The sequence below is a fragment of the Lucilia sericata genome, unplaced genomic scaffold, assembly GCF_015586225.1.
Source record: "Lucilia sericata isolate MDLA Ls3-8-SP2 unplaced genomic scaffold, ASM1558622v1 Contig002320F_arrow, whole genome shotgun sequence".
In the NCBI taxonomy this organism is placed as follows: domain Eukaryota; kingdom Metazoa; phylum Arthropoda; class Insecta; order Diptera; family Calliphoridae; genus Lucilia; species Lucilia sericata.
Window position 1 is genome coordinate 1 of NW_023996134.1, and position 14,091 is coordinate 14,091.

At 31.4% G+C, this 14,091-nt stretch overlaps 1 protein-coding gene across 1 annotated transcript; it reads right to left on the reverse strand.

Annotated features, from left to right (window-relative positions):
- Window positions 1-4,278: 4,278 nt before the first annotated feature.
- Window positions 4,279-13,797, reverse strand: LOC119613803 (neuropeptide CCHamide-2 receptor). The gene is made up of 6 exons (XM_037969861.1): window positions 12,870-13,797; window positions 10,081-10,300; window positions 9,778-9,956; window positions 7,749-7,942; window positions 7,147-7,267; window positions 4,279-5,088 (listed from the first exon to the last, which is right to left on the reverse strand). The coding sequence occupies exons 1-6, from the start codon at window positions 13,343-13,345 to the stop codon at window positions 4,614-4,616; spliced, it is 1,665 nt and encodes a 554-aa protein (XP_037825789.1). The 5' UTR covers window positions 13,346-13,797; the 3' UTR covers window positions 4,279-4,613.
- Between the last annotated feature and the right edge of the window lie 294 nt (window positions 13,798-14,091).

The window sequence follows — 14,091 nt, forward strand, 5'->3', positions numbered from 1 at the left end:
TGTTAGAATTCTCATGTTTAGTATTTTGTTTAATTGACGGTGGGTGCTCTTTGTGCAGACATTGGAATCCATAGAAAATAGTTTTAATTACCGTTATTAAAAATATATTATTATTTTGATTTACAGATTTTTTTAAAATTATAATTATATAGAATTTACATACAAACCTGATTATAGCATAGATATACTTACATTATGCACGTATGAACATGATGTGATTTGTTTAAAATATATAAATAATTTTAGCGTAACTAACTAACTAACTACTAACTAACTAACTAACTACTAACTAACTAACTAACTAACTAACTAACTAACTAACTAACTAACTACTAACTACAACTAACTAACAACTAACTAACTACTAACTACTAACTAACTAACTAACTAACTAACTAACTAACTAACTAACTAACTAACTAACTAACTAACTACTAACTACTACTAACTAACTAACTACTACTAACTAACTAACTAACTAACTAACTACTAACTAACTAACTAACTAACTAACTAACTAACTAACTAACTAACTAACTAACTACTAACTAACTAACTAACTAACTAACTAACTAAACTAACTAACTAACTAACTAACTAACTAACTAACTAACTAACTAACTAACTAACTAACTAACTAACTACTAACTAACTAACTAACTAACTAACTAACTAACTAACTAACTACTAACTAACTAACTAACGAACTAACTAACTAACACTACTAACTAACTACTAACTAACTAACTAACTAACTAACTAACTACTAACTAACTAACCTAACTAACTAACTAACTAACTAACTCAACTAACTAACTAACTAACTAACTAACTAACTAACTAACTAACTAACTAACTAACTAACTAACTAACTAACTAACTAACTAACTAACTAACTACTAACTACTAACTAACTAACTAACTAACTAACTAACTAACGAACTAACTAACTAACTAACTAACTAAACTAAACGAACTACTAACTAACTAACTAACTAACTACTAACGAACTAACTAACTAACTAACTAACTAACTAACTAACTAACTAACTAACTAACTAACTAACTACTAACTAACTAACTAACTAACTAACTAACTAACTAACTAACTAACTAACTAACTAACTACTAACTAACTAACTAACTAACTAACTACTAACTAACTACTAACTAACTAACTAACTAACTAACTAACTAAGACTACTAACTAACTAACTAACTAACTAACTAACTAACTAACTAACTAACTAACTAACTACTAACTAACTAACTAACTAACTAACTAACTACTAACTAACTACTAACTAACTAACTAACTAACTAACTAACTAACTAACTACCTAACTACTAACTAACTAACTAACTAACTACTAACTAACTAACTAATTAACTAACTAACTACTAACTAACTACTAACTAACTAACTAACTACTAACTAACTAACTAACTAACTAACTAACTAACTAACTACTAACTAACTAACTAACTAACTAGACTATAGACTAGACTATAGACTAGACTATAGACTAGACTGACTAGACTATAGACTAGACTATAGACTAGACTATAGACTAGACTATAGACTAGACTATAGACTAGACTATAGACTAGACTATAGACTAGACTATAGACTAGCTATAGACTAGACTATAGACTAGACTATAGACTAGACTATAGACTAGACTATAGACTAGACTATAGACTAGACTATAGACTAGACTATAGACTAGACTATAGACTAGACTATAGACTAGACTATAGACTAGACTAATAGACTAGACTATAGACTAGACTATAGACTAGACTATAGACTAAGACTATAGGACTAGACTATAGACTAGACTATAGACTAGACTATAGACTAGACTATAGACTAGACTATAGACTAGACTATAGACTAGACTATAGACTAGACTATAGACTAGACTATAGACTAGACTATAGACTAGACTATAGACTAGACTATAGACTAGGACTATAGACTAGACTATAGACTAGACTATAGACTAGACTATAGACTAGACTATAGACTAGACTAGACTATAGACTAGACTATAGACTAGACTATAGACTAACTATAGACTAGACTATAACTAGACTATAGACTAGACTATAGACTAGACTATAACTAGACTATAGACTAGACTATAAGACTAGACTATAGACTAGACTATAGACTAGACTATAGACTAGACTATAGACTAGACTATAGACTAGACTATAGACTAGACTATAGACTAGACTATAGACTAGACTATAGACTAGACTATAGACTAGACTATAGACTAGACTATAGACTAGACTATAGACTAGACTATAGACTAGACTATAGACTAGACTATAGACTAGGACTACAGACTAGACTATAGACTAGACTATGACTAGACTATAGACTAGACTATAGACTAGACTATAGACTAGACTATAGACTAGACTATAGACTAGACTAGACTAGACTATAGACTAGACTATAGACTAGACTATAGACTAGACTACAGACTAGACTATAGACTAGACTATAGACTAGACTATAGACTAGACTATAGACTAGACTATAGACTAGACTATGGACTAGACTATAGACTGGACTATAGACTAGACTGTAGACTAGACTATAGACTAGACTATAGACTAGACTATAGACTAGACTATAGACTAGACTATAGACTAGACTATAGACTAGACTACAGACTAGACTATATACTAGACTATTGACTAGACTATAGACTAGACTATAGACTAGACTATAGACTAGACTATAGACTAGACTATAGACTAGACTACAGACTAGACTATAGACTAGACTATAGACTAGACTATAGACTAGACTATAGACTAGACTATAGACTAGACTATAGACTAGACTATAGACTAGACTACAGACTAGACTATAGACTAGACTATTGACTAGACTATAGACTAGACTATAGACTAGACTATAGACTAGACTATAGACTAGACTATAGACTAGACTGTAGACTAGACTATAGACTAGACTATAGACTAGACTATAGACTAGACTATAGACTAGACTATAGACTAGACTATAGACTAGACTACAGACTAGACTATAGACTAGACTATTGACTAGACTATAGACTAGACTATTGACTAGACTATAGACTAGACTATAGACTAGACTATAGACTAGATTATAGACTAGACTATAGACTAGACTACAGACTAGACTATAGACTAGACTATAGACTAGACTACAGACTAGACTATAGACTAGACTATAGACTAGACTATAGACTAGACTATAGACTAGACTATAGACTAGACTATGGACTAGACTATAGACTGGACTATAGACTTGACTGTAGACTAGACTATAGACTAGACTATAGACTAGACTATAGACTACACTATAGACTAGACTATAGACTACACTATGGAGATTATATACTTTATTGTCGACTGTAGATTATTCTAGACTAAAGACTGGAATATACACTATACTATAGACTAGACTCTATAACCTAGACTAAAATCTTCTCTATAGTGTAGTCTATATTGTAGTCTATAGAGTAGTCTTACTTCTGGTCAAATTTTTTCATCAAAAGGAAATTAATTTTTTTACTGTTGAAAGATTTGTGTGGTAGTAAAAAACATAAAATTTTTTATAGTTTATTTTTTTTTTTAATTTATTATTTTCCACTCATAAGCAGCGTCATACACATTTCATTCGTTTCATTTTTCAACTTTTTTTTTTGGTAATGAATTATTTATTTATTGGTTTATTTTTTTACAAATTGGATTTAAATTTAATTCTATACAATAAATACATAAAAATACGTTATATACAACAACATATACATATAAATTATATACAAAAGTAATTCAAACAACCAGTAAATATATTTGGAAGTTAAACAAAAAGTTATTTTTGATTTAATAAAAAAAAGTTTATTATACTTTAAGTGGCATAATTTTTGCCTTAAATATGTTTGAGTTTTGGGGTAGAATCCTTTAAAGGCAAATAAATTTAATTGAAATTTAAATTTGTACTTTGTTTTTTTTTTTTTTTTTTTGAGGAAAACATAAAACTTTTTACAACCAAGTAGTTGAGAAACTAATTCTGTATGTGTGTAAGTGTTTTATTTTAAAAGAAATTTATAATTTAATAAAATAATTTCAGTCCTAAAGCTAAGATTTCTTATTTAATAAACATATATACACTGATAGTTTCACTTCTGTTTAAAAACTTTTCTATAGTTTTAATAGTTTCAGATAGTTTTAATAAAATTAAATTTATTTTTTAACATGTGCCACATTTTTTAACATTTATCACACATTTTATTAAACTAAATTCTGTTTTTTCTTTAATTTTATTATAAAAAATATTTAATACTTTAAGGAACAAAGGAGTATGACATAAGGAAATTTTCCTTTAGCCATAAAACTCCCCTTTACATATGATTACAATTTACAATAAAAAGGACAACATTACACTAACACAAATATTGTGTAAATATGTTTGGAAATGTATAGAAGAAATCTTTTTTTCTGAGTCTGTGTAAGTGTTTGTCGTTTGTAAGTGTAAGAGCATATTTTTTTTTAATTTAATTTTACAATATAGTATCGGCCTTTAAGACCACAGTCATTGTACCTCACCTCTTATCATTAAGTATAACACCACTTTGAGCTACAGCAGTGGCTGCAGTTAAACGACCATTATCCACTCCTCCACTCACTTTAACTCCTACACCACTATTGCTGTTGCCATTGTGCTGATGTTGCATAGTGGATTGACGTCGATGCGAATGATGATTATAAGCACTTAAACGTCCCAAACCATTTGTATTGTTGTTGCTATTGAAACTTCCTCCCCCTCCGACACCACCACCACCGCCACCACCTGTACAATGTGCATTATTCAAGTGTACAGAAGCACGATTATAATTGGTTGTACTCCTCATTGACATGTTGACAATGCTGGTGTCCATCATTCCCGTGGCAGTTGAGTGTTGCCTTAGACGTGTTTGTCTTTTGACACAAAAACAGCAGAGATATTGATTGAAATGTGCACGAAATGCTCCCGATACACAATACAATGCCACAGGATTTACGCATGAATTGAGAAAACTAAAATTTTTGCATAGAAATTGTTTGTTGGGGGGGAATTGTAAAAAGAGAAAGAGGAAATAAAAATCAATTATCACCTCAACAAAGAGCATTAAGTTAAACCACAAATTTTATTAATTAAATTGGAATTTAAATTAATAGGAAAATTGGAAATGACAATACATTCGAAATCATTGTTTGTAGAATTAAAAATTGGTCATAATTAAAAGCAGCTTTTCTATAGAATAGTTTTAGTTATGAAAAAGTTCTTGTTGAGATTTAGTTTTGTCCTAGTTCTGTTCTAGTTCTGTTCTACTTCTGTTCTAGTTCTAGTTCTGTTCTAGTTCTGTTCTAGTTCTGTTCTAGTTCTGTTCTAGTTCTGTTCTAGTTCTGTTCTAGTTCTGTTCTAGTTCTGTTCTAGTTCTGTTCTAGTTCTGTTCTAGTTCTGTTCTAGTTCTGTTCTAGTTCTGTTCTAGTTCTGTTCTAGTTCTGTTCTAGTTCTGTTCTAGTTCTGTTCTAGTTCTGCTCTAGTTCTGTTCTAGTTCTGTTCTAGTTCTGTGCTAGTTCCTGTTCGAGTTTCTGTTCTAGTGCTGTTCTAGTTCTGCGTCTAGTTCTGGGTGTAGTTCTGGTGTAGTTCTATTCTAGTTCTTGGTGTAGTTTCTATTCTAGTTCTGTTCTAGTTCGTGTTTTCTGTCTAGTTTCTATGTTTCTAAGTTCTGTTCTAGTGTCTGTTCTAGTTCTTTCTAGTTCTGTTCTAGTTCTGTTCTAGTTGTCTAGTTTCTAGTGCTGTTCTAAGTTCCTGTTCTAGTTCTGTTCGAAGTTCTGTTCTAAGTTCTGTTCTAGTTCTGTTCTAAGTTCTAGTTCTAGTTCTAGTTATCTGTTCTAGTTCTGTTCTAGTTCTAGTTCTAAGTTCTGTTCTAGTTTCGTCTAGTTCTGTTCTAGTTTCCTGTTCTAGTTCTGTTCTAGTTCTGTAGTTCTGTTCTAGTTCTGTTCTAGTTCTGTTCTAGTTCTGTTCTAGTTCTGTTCTAGTTCTGTTCTAGTTCTGTTCTAGTTCTGTTCTAGTTCTGTTCTAGTTCTGTTCTAGTTCTGTTCTAGTTCTGTTCTAGTTCTGTTCTAGTTCTGTTCTAGTTCTGTTCTAGTTCTGTTCTAGTTCTGTTCTAGTTCTGTTCTAGTTCTGTTCTAGTTCTGTTCTAGTTCTGTTCTAGTTTCTGTTCTAGTTCTGTTCTAGTTCTGTTCTAGTTCTGTTCTAGTTCTGTTCTAGTTCTGTTCTAGTTCTGTTCTAGTTCTGTTCTAGTTCTGTTCTAGTTCTGTTCTAGTTCTGTTCTGTTCTAGTTCTGTTCTAGTTCTGTTCTAGTTCTGTTCTAGTTCTGTTCTAGTTCTGTTCTAGTTCTGTTCTAGTTCTGTTCTAGTTCTGTTCTAGTTCTGTTCTAGTTCTGTTCTAGTTCTGTTCTAGTTCTGTTCTAGTTCTGTTCTAGTTCTGTTCTAGTTCTGTTCTAGTTCTGTTCTAGTTCTGTTCTAGTTCTGTTCTAGTTCTGTTCTAGTTCTGTTCTAGTTCTGTTCTAGTTCTGTTCTAGTTCTGTTCTAGTTCTGTTCTAGTTCTGTTCTAGTTCTGTTCTAGTTCTGTTCTAGTTCTGTTCTAGTTCTGTTCTAGTTCTGTTCTAGTTCTGTTCTAGTTCTGTTCTAGTTGTGTTCTAGTTCTGTTCTAGTTCTGTTCTAGTTCTGTTCTAGTTCTGTTCTAGTTCTGTTCTAGTTCTGTTCTAGTTCTGTTCTAGTTCTGTACTAGTTCCGTTCTAGTTCTGTTTTGCCCATATATCCGTATACTTAATAATTGGTATTTATACATTTTTTTCAAATAAATTGATGTGGAATATTTAAAAGTCCTTAGAATTGTGTGAAATTGACAGAAAGGTTGTAGAGTAATATTGTCTATAAATTGTATAAATTTGCTTATAATTAAACCACACATATAAAAGTACGTCATATATCCTTTTTCCATAAATTAATAAATTTCCATAACTTCTTATACATTTGCATTTAAAATCATTTTATAAGTATATATAAATATATTTTAATACTTACTAAGTACAAAATCCAATAATACGTATTGTATGCCAAAACTCATCAAAATCTTCGCGTGCTGTGGGATTCAAATGAAACCACAATTCAAACAAATGATAGGGAAAGAAACAAACAAAAAACACTGAAAATAGAAGAATAAAATAAAGATATTTTATTGAAATCAAATTAAATTTATGGGGAATTACACTTCATTGCCTAAACAATTTCACAGCAATTTACAACAACAAATGATTTTATATGGAAATGAAAAATAGACTTGCTGCTACCTAAACACTAGTATTTTTAGATGCTCAATTGTCTATTTATCTTAACAAATCATTCAAGTGTCAATCAATCTATAAGTTTCACACGCAGCTGATGCTTATCTTTAAATTAAACACTAAAAAGAAAAAATAATCTTTAAAACTAAAAAAAGTAGCTATTGCATAAAAGAACACAATGCCACATAAGTTGCACTAATTGTGTGTGTCTAACTGTCTTTCGCATTGTTCACAAAACACGACAGGAAACGCAAGTAAAATGTAATACGTTTAAAATGGTAACTAAAGCAGCAAAAAGAAAAATTACGTCAACAAGCAGGGAGTTTTTTTCCCAATACTTACCCACTACAAATGCCACTACCATACGAGCTACATAACGTCTTGCTCGTACTTGGGAACGACTCTGCATACTTAACGTTTCACCGGGCATATCACGTGCGCTGACATGTAAACGTTGGGCCATCATCAGATATAAAACTGCAATTATAAATAGTGGCAACAAATAGTACACAAATGCCTTGGTTACCACTACATATCTGGGTGTAGGAATAGAGCAAAAAACGACATAAAACGACAGCAAGGATATAAATGGAAATGGAAAAAAGAAAAATAGATAAATATTAGCAACAAATGTAATATTTGCAAAAAAATATTGTTATTTTCGTGTTTAATTCAAATTAGGAAAAACTACAACATTTCCAAAGTAAAAGGTCGATTTTGTCGTAACAACTTTTCTAAGAAAAAGTTGCTCTGTTATGGACAACTTTTCTATAGAAAAAGTTTGCTCCGTTACAGACAACTTTTCTATAGAAAAAGTTGCTCTGTTACAGACAACTTTTCTATAGAAAAAGTTGCTCTGTTACAGACAACTTTTCTATAGAAAAAGTTGCTCTGTTACAGACAACTTTTCTATAGAAAAAGTTGCTCTGTTACAGACAACTTTTCTATAGAAAAAGTTGCTCTGTTACAGACAACTTTTCTATATAAAAAGTTGCTCTATTACAGACAACTTTTCTATAGAAAAGTTGCTCTGTTGCAGTCAACTTTTCTATAGAAAAAGTTTGCTCTGTTACAGACAACTTTTCTATAGAAAAAGTTGCTCTGTTACAGACAACTTTTCTATAGAAAAAAGTTGCTCTGTTACAGGCAACTTTTCTATAGAAAAGTTGCTCTGTTACAGACAACTTTTCTATACAAAAAGTGCTCTGTTACAGACAACTTTTCTATAGAAAAAGTTGCTCTGTTACAGACAACTTTTCTATAGAAAAAGTTGCTCTGTTACAGACAACTTTTCTATAGAAAAAGTTTGCTCTGTTACAGACAACTTTTCTATAGAAAAAAGTTTTCTCTGTTACAGACAACATTTCTATAGAAAAAGTTGCTCTGTTACGGACAACTTTTCTGTAGAAAAAGTTGCTCTGTTATAGACAACTTTTCTGTAGAAAAAGTTGCTCTGTTACAGATAACTTTTCCATAGAAAAAGTAGCTCTGTTACAGATACCTTTTCCATAGAAAAAGTTGCTCTGTTACAGATACCTCTTTCTATAGAAAAAGTTGCTCTGTTACAGACAACTTTTCTATAGAAACAGTTTGCTCTGATACAGAAACTTTTCTGTAGAAAAAGTTGCTCTGTTATAGACCACTTGTAGAAAAAGTTGCTCTGTTATAGACTAACTTTTCTTATTTCCAAGAAAAAGTAGCTCTGTTACAGATACCTTTTCTATAGAAAAAGTTGCTCTGTTACAGATACCTTTCTATAGAAAAAGTTGCTCTGTTACAGATAACTTTTCTATAAAAAAAGTTGCTCTGTTACAGACAACTTTTCTGTAGAAAAAGTTGCTCTGTTACAGACAACTTTTCTATAGAAAAAGTTGCTCTGTTACAGGCAACTTTTCTATAGAAAAAGTTGCTCTGTTACAGACAACTTTTCTATACAAAAAGTTGCTCTGTTACAGACAACTTTTCTATAAAAAATGTTGCTCTATTACAGACAACTTTTCTCTAGATAAAATTGCTCTGTTACAGACAACTTTTCTATAGAAACAGTTGCTCTGTTACAGACGACTTTTCTAAAGAAAAAGTTGCTCTGTTACAGACAACTTTTCTATAGAAAATGTTGCTCTATTACAGACAACTTTTAAAATTGCTCTGATACAAACATATTTGCTCTGATTCAGGCAACTTTTCTGTAGGAAAAGTTGCTCTGAAAAACTTGTTCTCATATTTTGTCAAGCATTTCTTCTGTGTGAAGTATCTTTTTGGAAATGGTGTTAATTTTAATATGTCTATAAATTACTCTTAGTCTCATTACTAAACCAATTCGATTAAGACCTAAAACATGCCATTATACAATAACAATAATATAACCCACCTGGCATAAATTTCAGAATTGTTGCGCTGCTTACCAAACGGTGTACAGATTATTATGGTTAGATTAGTTTTATCATCGATTAGTATATGTTGTAAATCAGACATTACTAGTGAAGGTGTGGCAAATGTTATGCTCAAAAGCCAAATCATGGCAGCCGTTATAACCGTTAATGGTTTTGTCTATGGAAGCAATAATAAAAAAAATAATATAATAAAAATAAAATTTATAGCAACTCAGCACTATATATCTCTTTTCTCTGTTAAATAATATATATTTATTATGTTTTAATACAATTTAATTTACCTGTAATTTTCTTAAAGGATTTACAATAGCACAATAACGTTCGCCCGACAGAGCGGTTAGTGTGAACACTGAAACTCCTATAGAAACATCTTTGAAAAATTCGGTTACTTGACACATACTTTTGCCAAATGTCCAACTGTCAGTGGTATACACTAAAATGGCTAAGGGAACACAAACGATTATAACTAAGAGATCAGCTAAAGCCAAGGAGAGAATGTAACTGTAAGGGGAAGAAATTTGGAAAAAACAATAAATTAAATAGGAAATGGTAATTTTTCAATGTATTAAAATCTATAAAGATGTTAGAAAATCTATAAAATTAATGAAAGTAAATGTAAGTTAATGCTCTCAATATAATTTACAAATTTGGTTAAATTTAAAACCAAACATAAACGAGCCGGCCATATATCGTTTTTAGGAAAATCTATTAACAATAACATTTTCCACAACTTTTCAATAGAAAAAGCATTTGAACTAGAACTGAACTAAAAATTAACTAGTACTGAACCACTCCTGAACTAGAACTGTCATTTCAAAGAGAAAGCTGATGAAATAACAGATAGTTTGCATGAAAATACGTATACGTGATATTTAATTCCATTATAATTAAATAATACTCATACGTTCGCAACTATTCTTGGAAAACATTATTTTGTAGAAAAGCAGGAGATTCGTTGGAATGCAATGAACTAGAACTGTACTAGAACTGAACTAGAACTGAACTAGAACTGAACTAGAACTGAACTAGAACTGAACTAGAACTGACTAGAACTGAACTAGAACTGAACTAGAACTGAACTAGAACTGAACTAGAACTGAACTACTGAACTACTGAACTAGACTGAACGAGAACTGAACTAGAACTGAACTAGAACTGAACTAGACAAGACTGACTAGAACTGAACTAGAACTGAACTAGAACTGAACTAGAACTGAACTAGAACTAGAACTGAACTAGGAACTGGAACTAGAACTGAACTAGAACTGAACTAGAACAATGAACTAGAACTGAACTAGAACTGAACTAGAACTGACTAGAACTGAACTAGAACTGAACTAGAACTGAACTAGAAACTGAACTAGAACTGAACTAGAACTGAACTAGAACTGAACTAGAACTGAACTAGAACTGACTAGAACTGACCTAGAACTGACTAGAACTGAACTAGAACTGAACTAGAACTGAACTAGAACTGAACTAGAACTGAACTAGAACTGAAACTAGAAACTGAACTAGGAACTGAACTAGAACTGAACTAGAACTGAACTAGAACTGAAAGAACTGAAAACTAGAACTGAACTAGAAACTAACTAGAACTGAACTAGAACTGACTAGAACTGAACTAGAACTGAACTAGAACGAACTAGAACGACTAGAACTGAACTAGAACTGAACTAGAACTGAACTAGAACTGAACTAGAACTGAACTAAGAACTGAAGCTAGAACTGAACTAGAACTGACTAGAACTGAACTAGAACTGAACTAGAAACTGAACTAGAACTGAACTGAACTAGAACTGAACTAGAACTGAACTAGAACTGAACTAGAACTGAACTAGAACTGAACTAGAACTGAACTAGAACTGAACTAGAACTGAACTAGAACTGAACTAGAACTGAACTAGAACTGAACTAGAACTGAACTAGAACTGAACTAGAACTGAACTAGAACTGAACTAGAACTGAACTAGAACTGAACTAGAACTGAACTAGAAAGAAAAAACTGAACTAGAACTGAACTGAACTGAACTGAACTAGACTGAACTAGAACTGAACTAGAACTGAACTAGAACTGACTAGAACTGAACTAGAACTGAACTAGAACTGAACTAGAACTGAACTAGAACTGAACTAGAACTAGAACGAACTAGAACTGAACTAGAACTGAACTAGAACTGAACTAGAACTGAACTAGAACTGAACTAGAACTGAACTAGAACTGAACTAGAACTGAACTAGAACTGAACTAGAACTGAACTAGAACTGAACTAGAACTGAACTAGAACTGAACTAGAACTGAACTAGAACTGAACTAGAACTGAACTAGAACTGAAGTAGAACTGAACTAAAACTGAACTAAAACTGAACTAGAACTGAACTAGAACTGAACTAAAACTGAACTAAAACTGAACTAGAACTGAACTAGAACTAAGCTAGAACCACACTGTGGGAAAAGTTCAGCTTTTCTCTAAAAAATATTCCGTTTAACATTAGTATGTTTACAAAACTAATTTGAACTTTCAAATATTTGTAAAATCGTTAAAAAATCCCGTAATTTATCTTTATTCGGTAGAAAGGTTGCAATATAATGTTGTTATTATATCCTGCTAATTTGATAAGTTTAGCTCAACTAGCAAACAAGTTGTACATATATCCTTTTTTCTATTAAACAACATTTTGATATGAAGTCAAGTAATTAGAAACTACAATTGATGGCTTAAATGTTTACAAGTTAATTACACTTGATAATTAGTTGTGGCTGTTGATTAAAAAACTTACAAAACTACTAAAATAATAATCATATAAAAGTATGTAGTTGGTATTACAAAACCATAATTTGGGTATTCTATACATTTCCGTAAGAAAAGATTTTATCAAAATTTCCTAGTTTGGCTAATGGAAAAAGTTTTTTTTTCAATTTGTTAAGCAACAAATTCAGCAAAAATGAATTGAATTCTTATATAAATAAAATAAAACCTCAAAATAGCTAGACATTGAATAAATGTACATTAAGTTAGTTGAAGAGAAATAGAGTTTGGCCAAAAAAGGGGAAAAAAAAGCAACTTACGTATTTGGAATGTTGCGCATGGAACGATGTCGAAAGAATATTATCACCAAAGTGCCATTACCCAAGACACCAACAATGAATATGAGTAAGAAGAGTATGATTATGAAAATTGTTTCGGGTCGTTGTAAAGGTGGTGTAAACGTTGAATCAGAATCAAAACCATCAAGTGTCGTAATATCAGCACCCCCACCTGACATTCCTCCACCACCAGTACTGCTGCTGCTGCTGCCAACACCCAATAGACTAGTGCGTGTAATGTTTTCTAATAAAGAGTTCTTCCATATTATATCCGTTGTAGTATCATCATATTGTTGTTGCTGGTTCAACTGCTGTTGCTGCAGCAGATGTTGTTGTGTTAATGTTGTTATTGAAGCTGACGATGATGCTGATGATAGTGATGTCGTTGCTATTTCATCGTCGGACATAATGTGCTGTGATAATGTGTTGCCAACTTCAATAAATGTTAAAGGAAACATATCGACTAAGTGGCCTGTTCAGCCTACAATTGCCACATTAAAAATGTTTACGTTTGAACAAACAGCAAAGGAAACATTTGGTTCTGTGTCCTGTCACACTAGTATGGTCAAGCTTTATTTGTGTTTTTTTCTCTCTCTCTCTCTCCGATTTTCTATTAAGAATTATTTTTTCCGTTTCTTGTCTTTTATTTTTTGGAAAATTTTCTATATTTCTTCTTTAGTTATTTTCAGTAGGCTTGCTTTGTATATAAATTTGCTATGTGTTGGTTTTTTCCTGTATCCTTAAGGAAGTTATTTTAGCTTCTTGGCAATATTACGTTTGTTGATTTATTTTCATATCCGGTTTTATTGAAAAACGTGTCCGAACATTATTGGCAATGTCCAGAGATAGATTTAAACCTTTTATTAGTTATTTAGTATTCCTCTTGGTTTTATAGTACCTTGTTATTTTAGTTAGTATTTTTAGCTGCAAAAAAGGCAACAGGATATAAAGATATTAAAATATTTGTTGGTTTATAAATAATAAAATATAGTAGAACTTCTAGGGAAATTTAATAGAAGAGCAATATAAATACGCAAATTATTAAAAGCCCTTTGAAATTGAGTTCTAGCAGTTCAGCTCTATTTCACTTCTAGTTCTGTGCTAGCTCTGTTCTAGTTCTGTTCTAGTTCTGCTATAGTTTCTGTTCTAGTTCTGTTCTAGTTCTGTTCTAGTTCTGTTCTAGTTCTGTTCTAGTTCTGTTCTA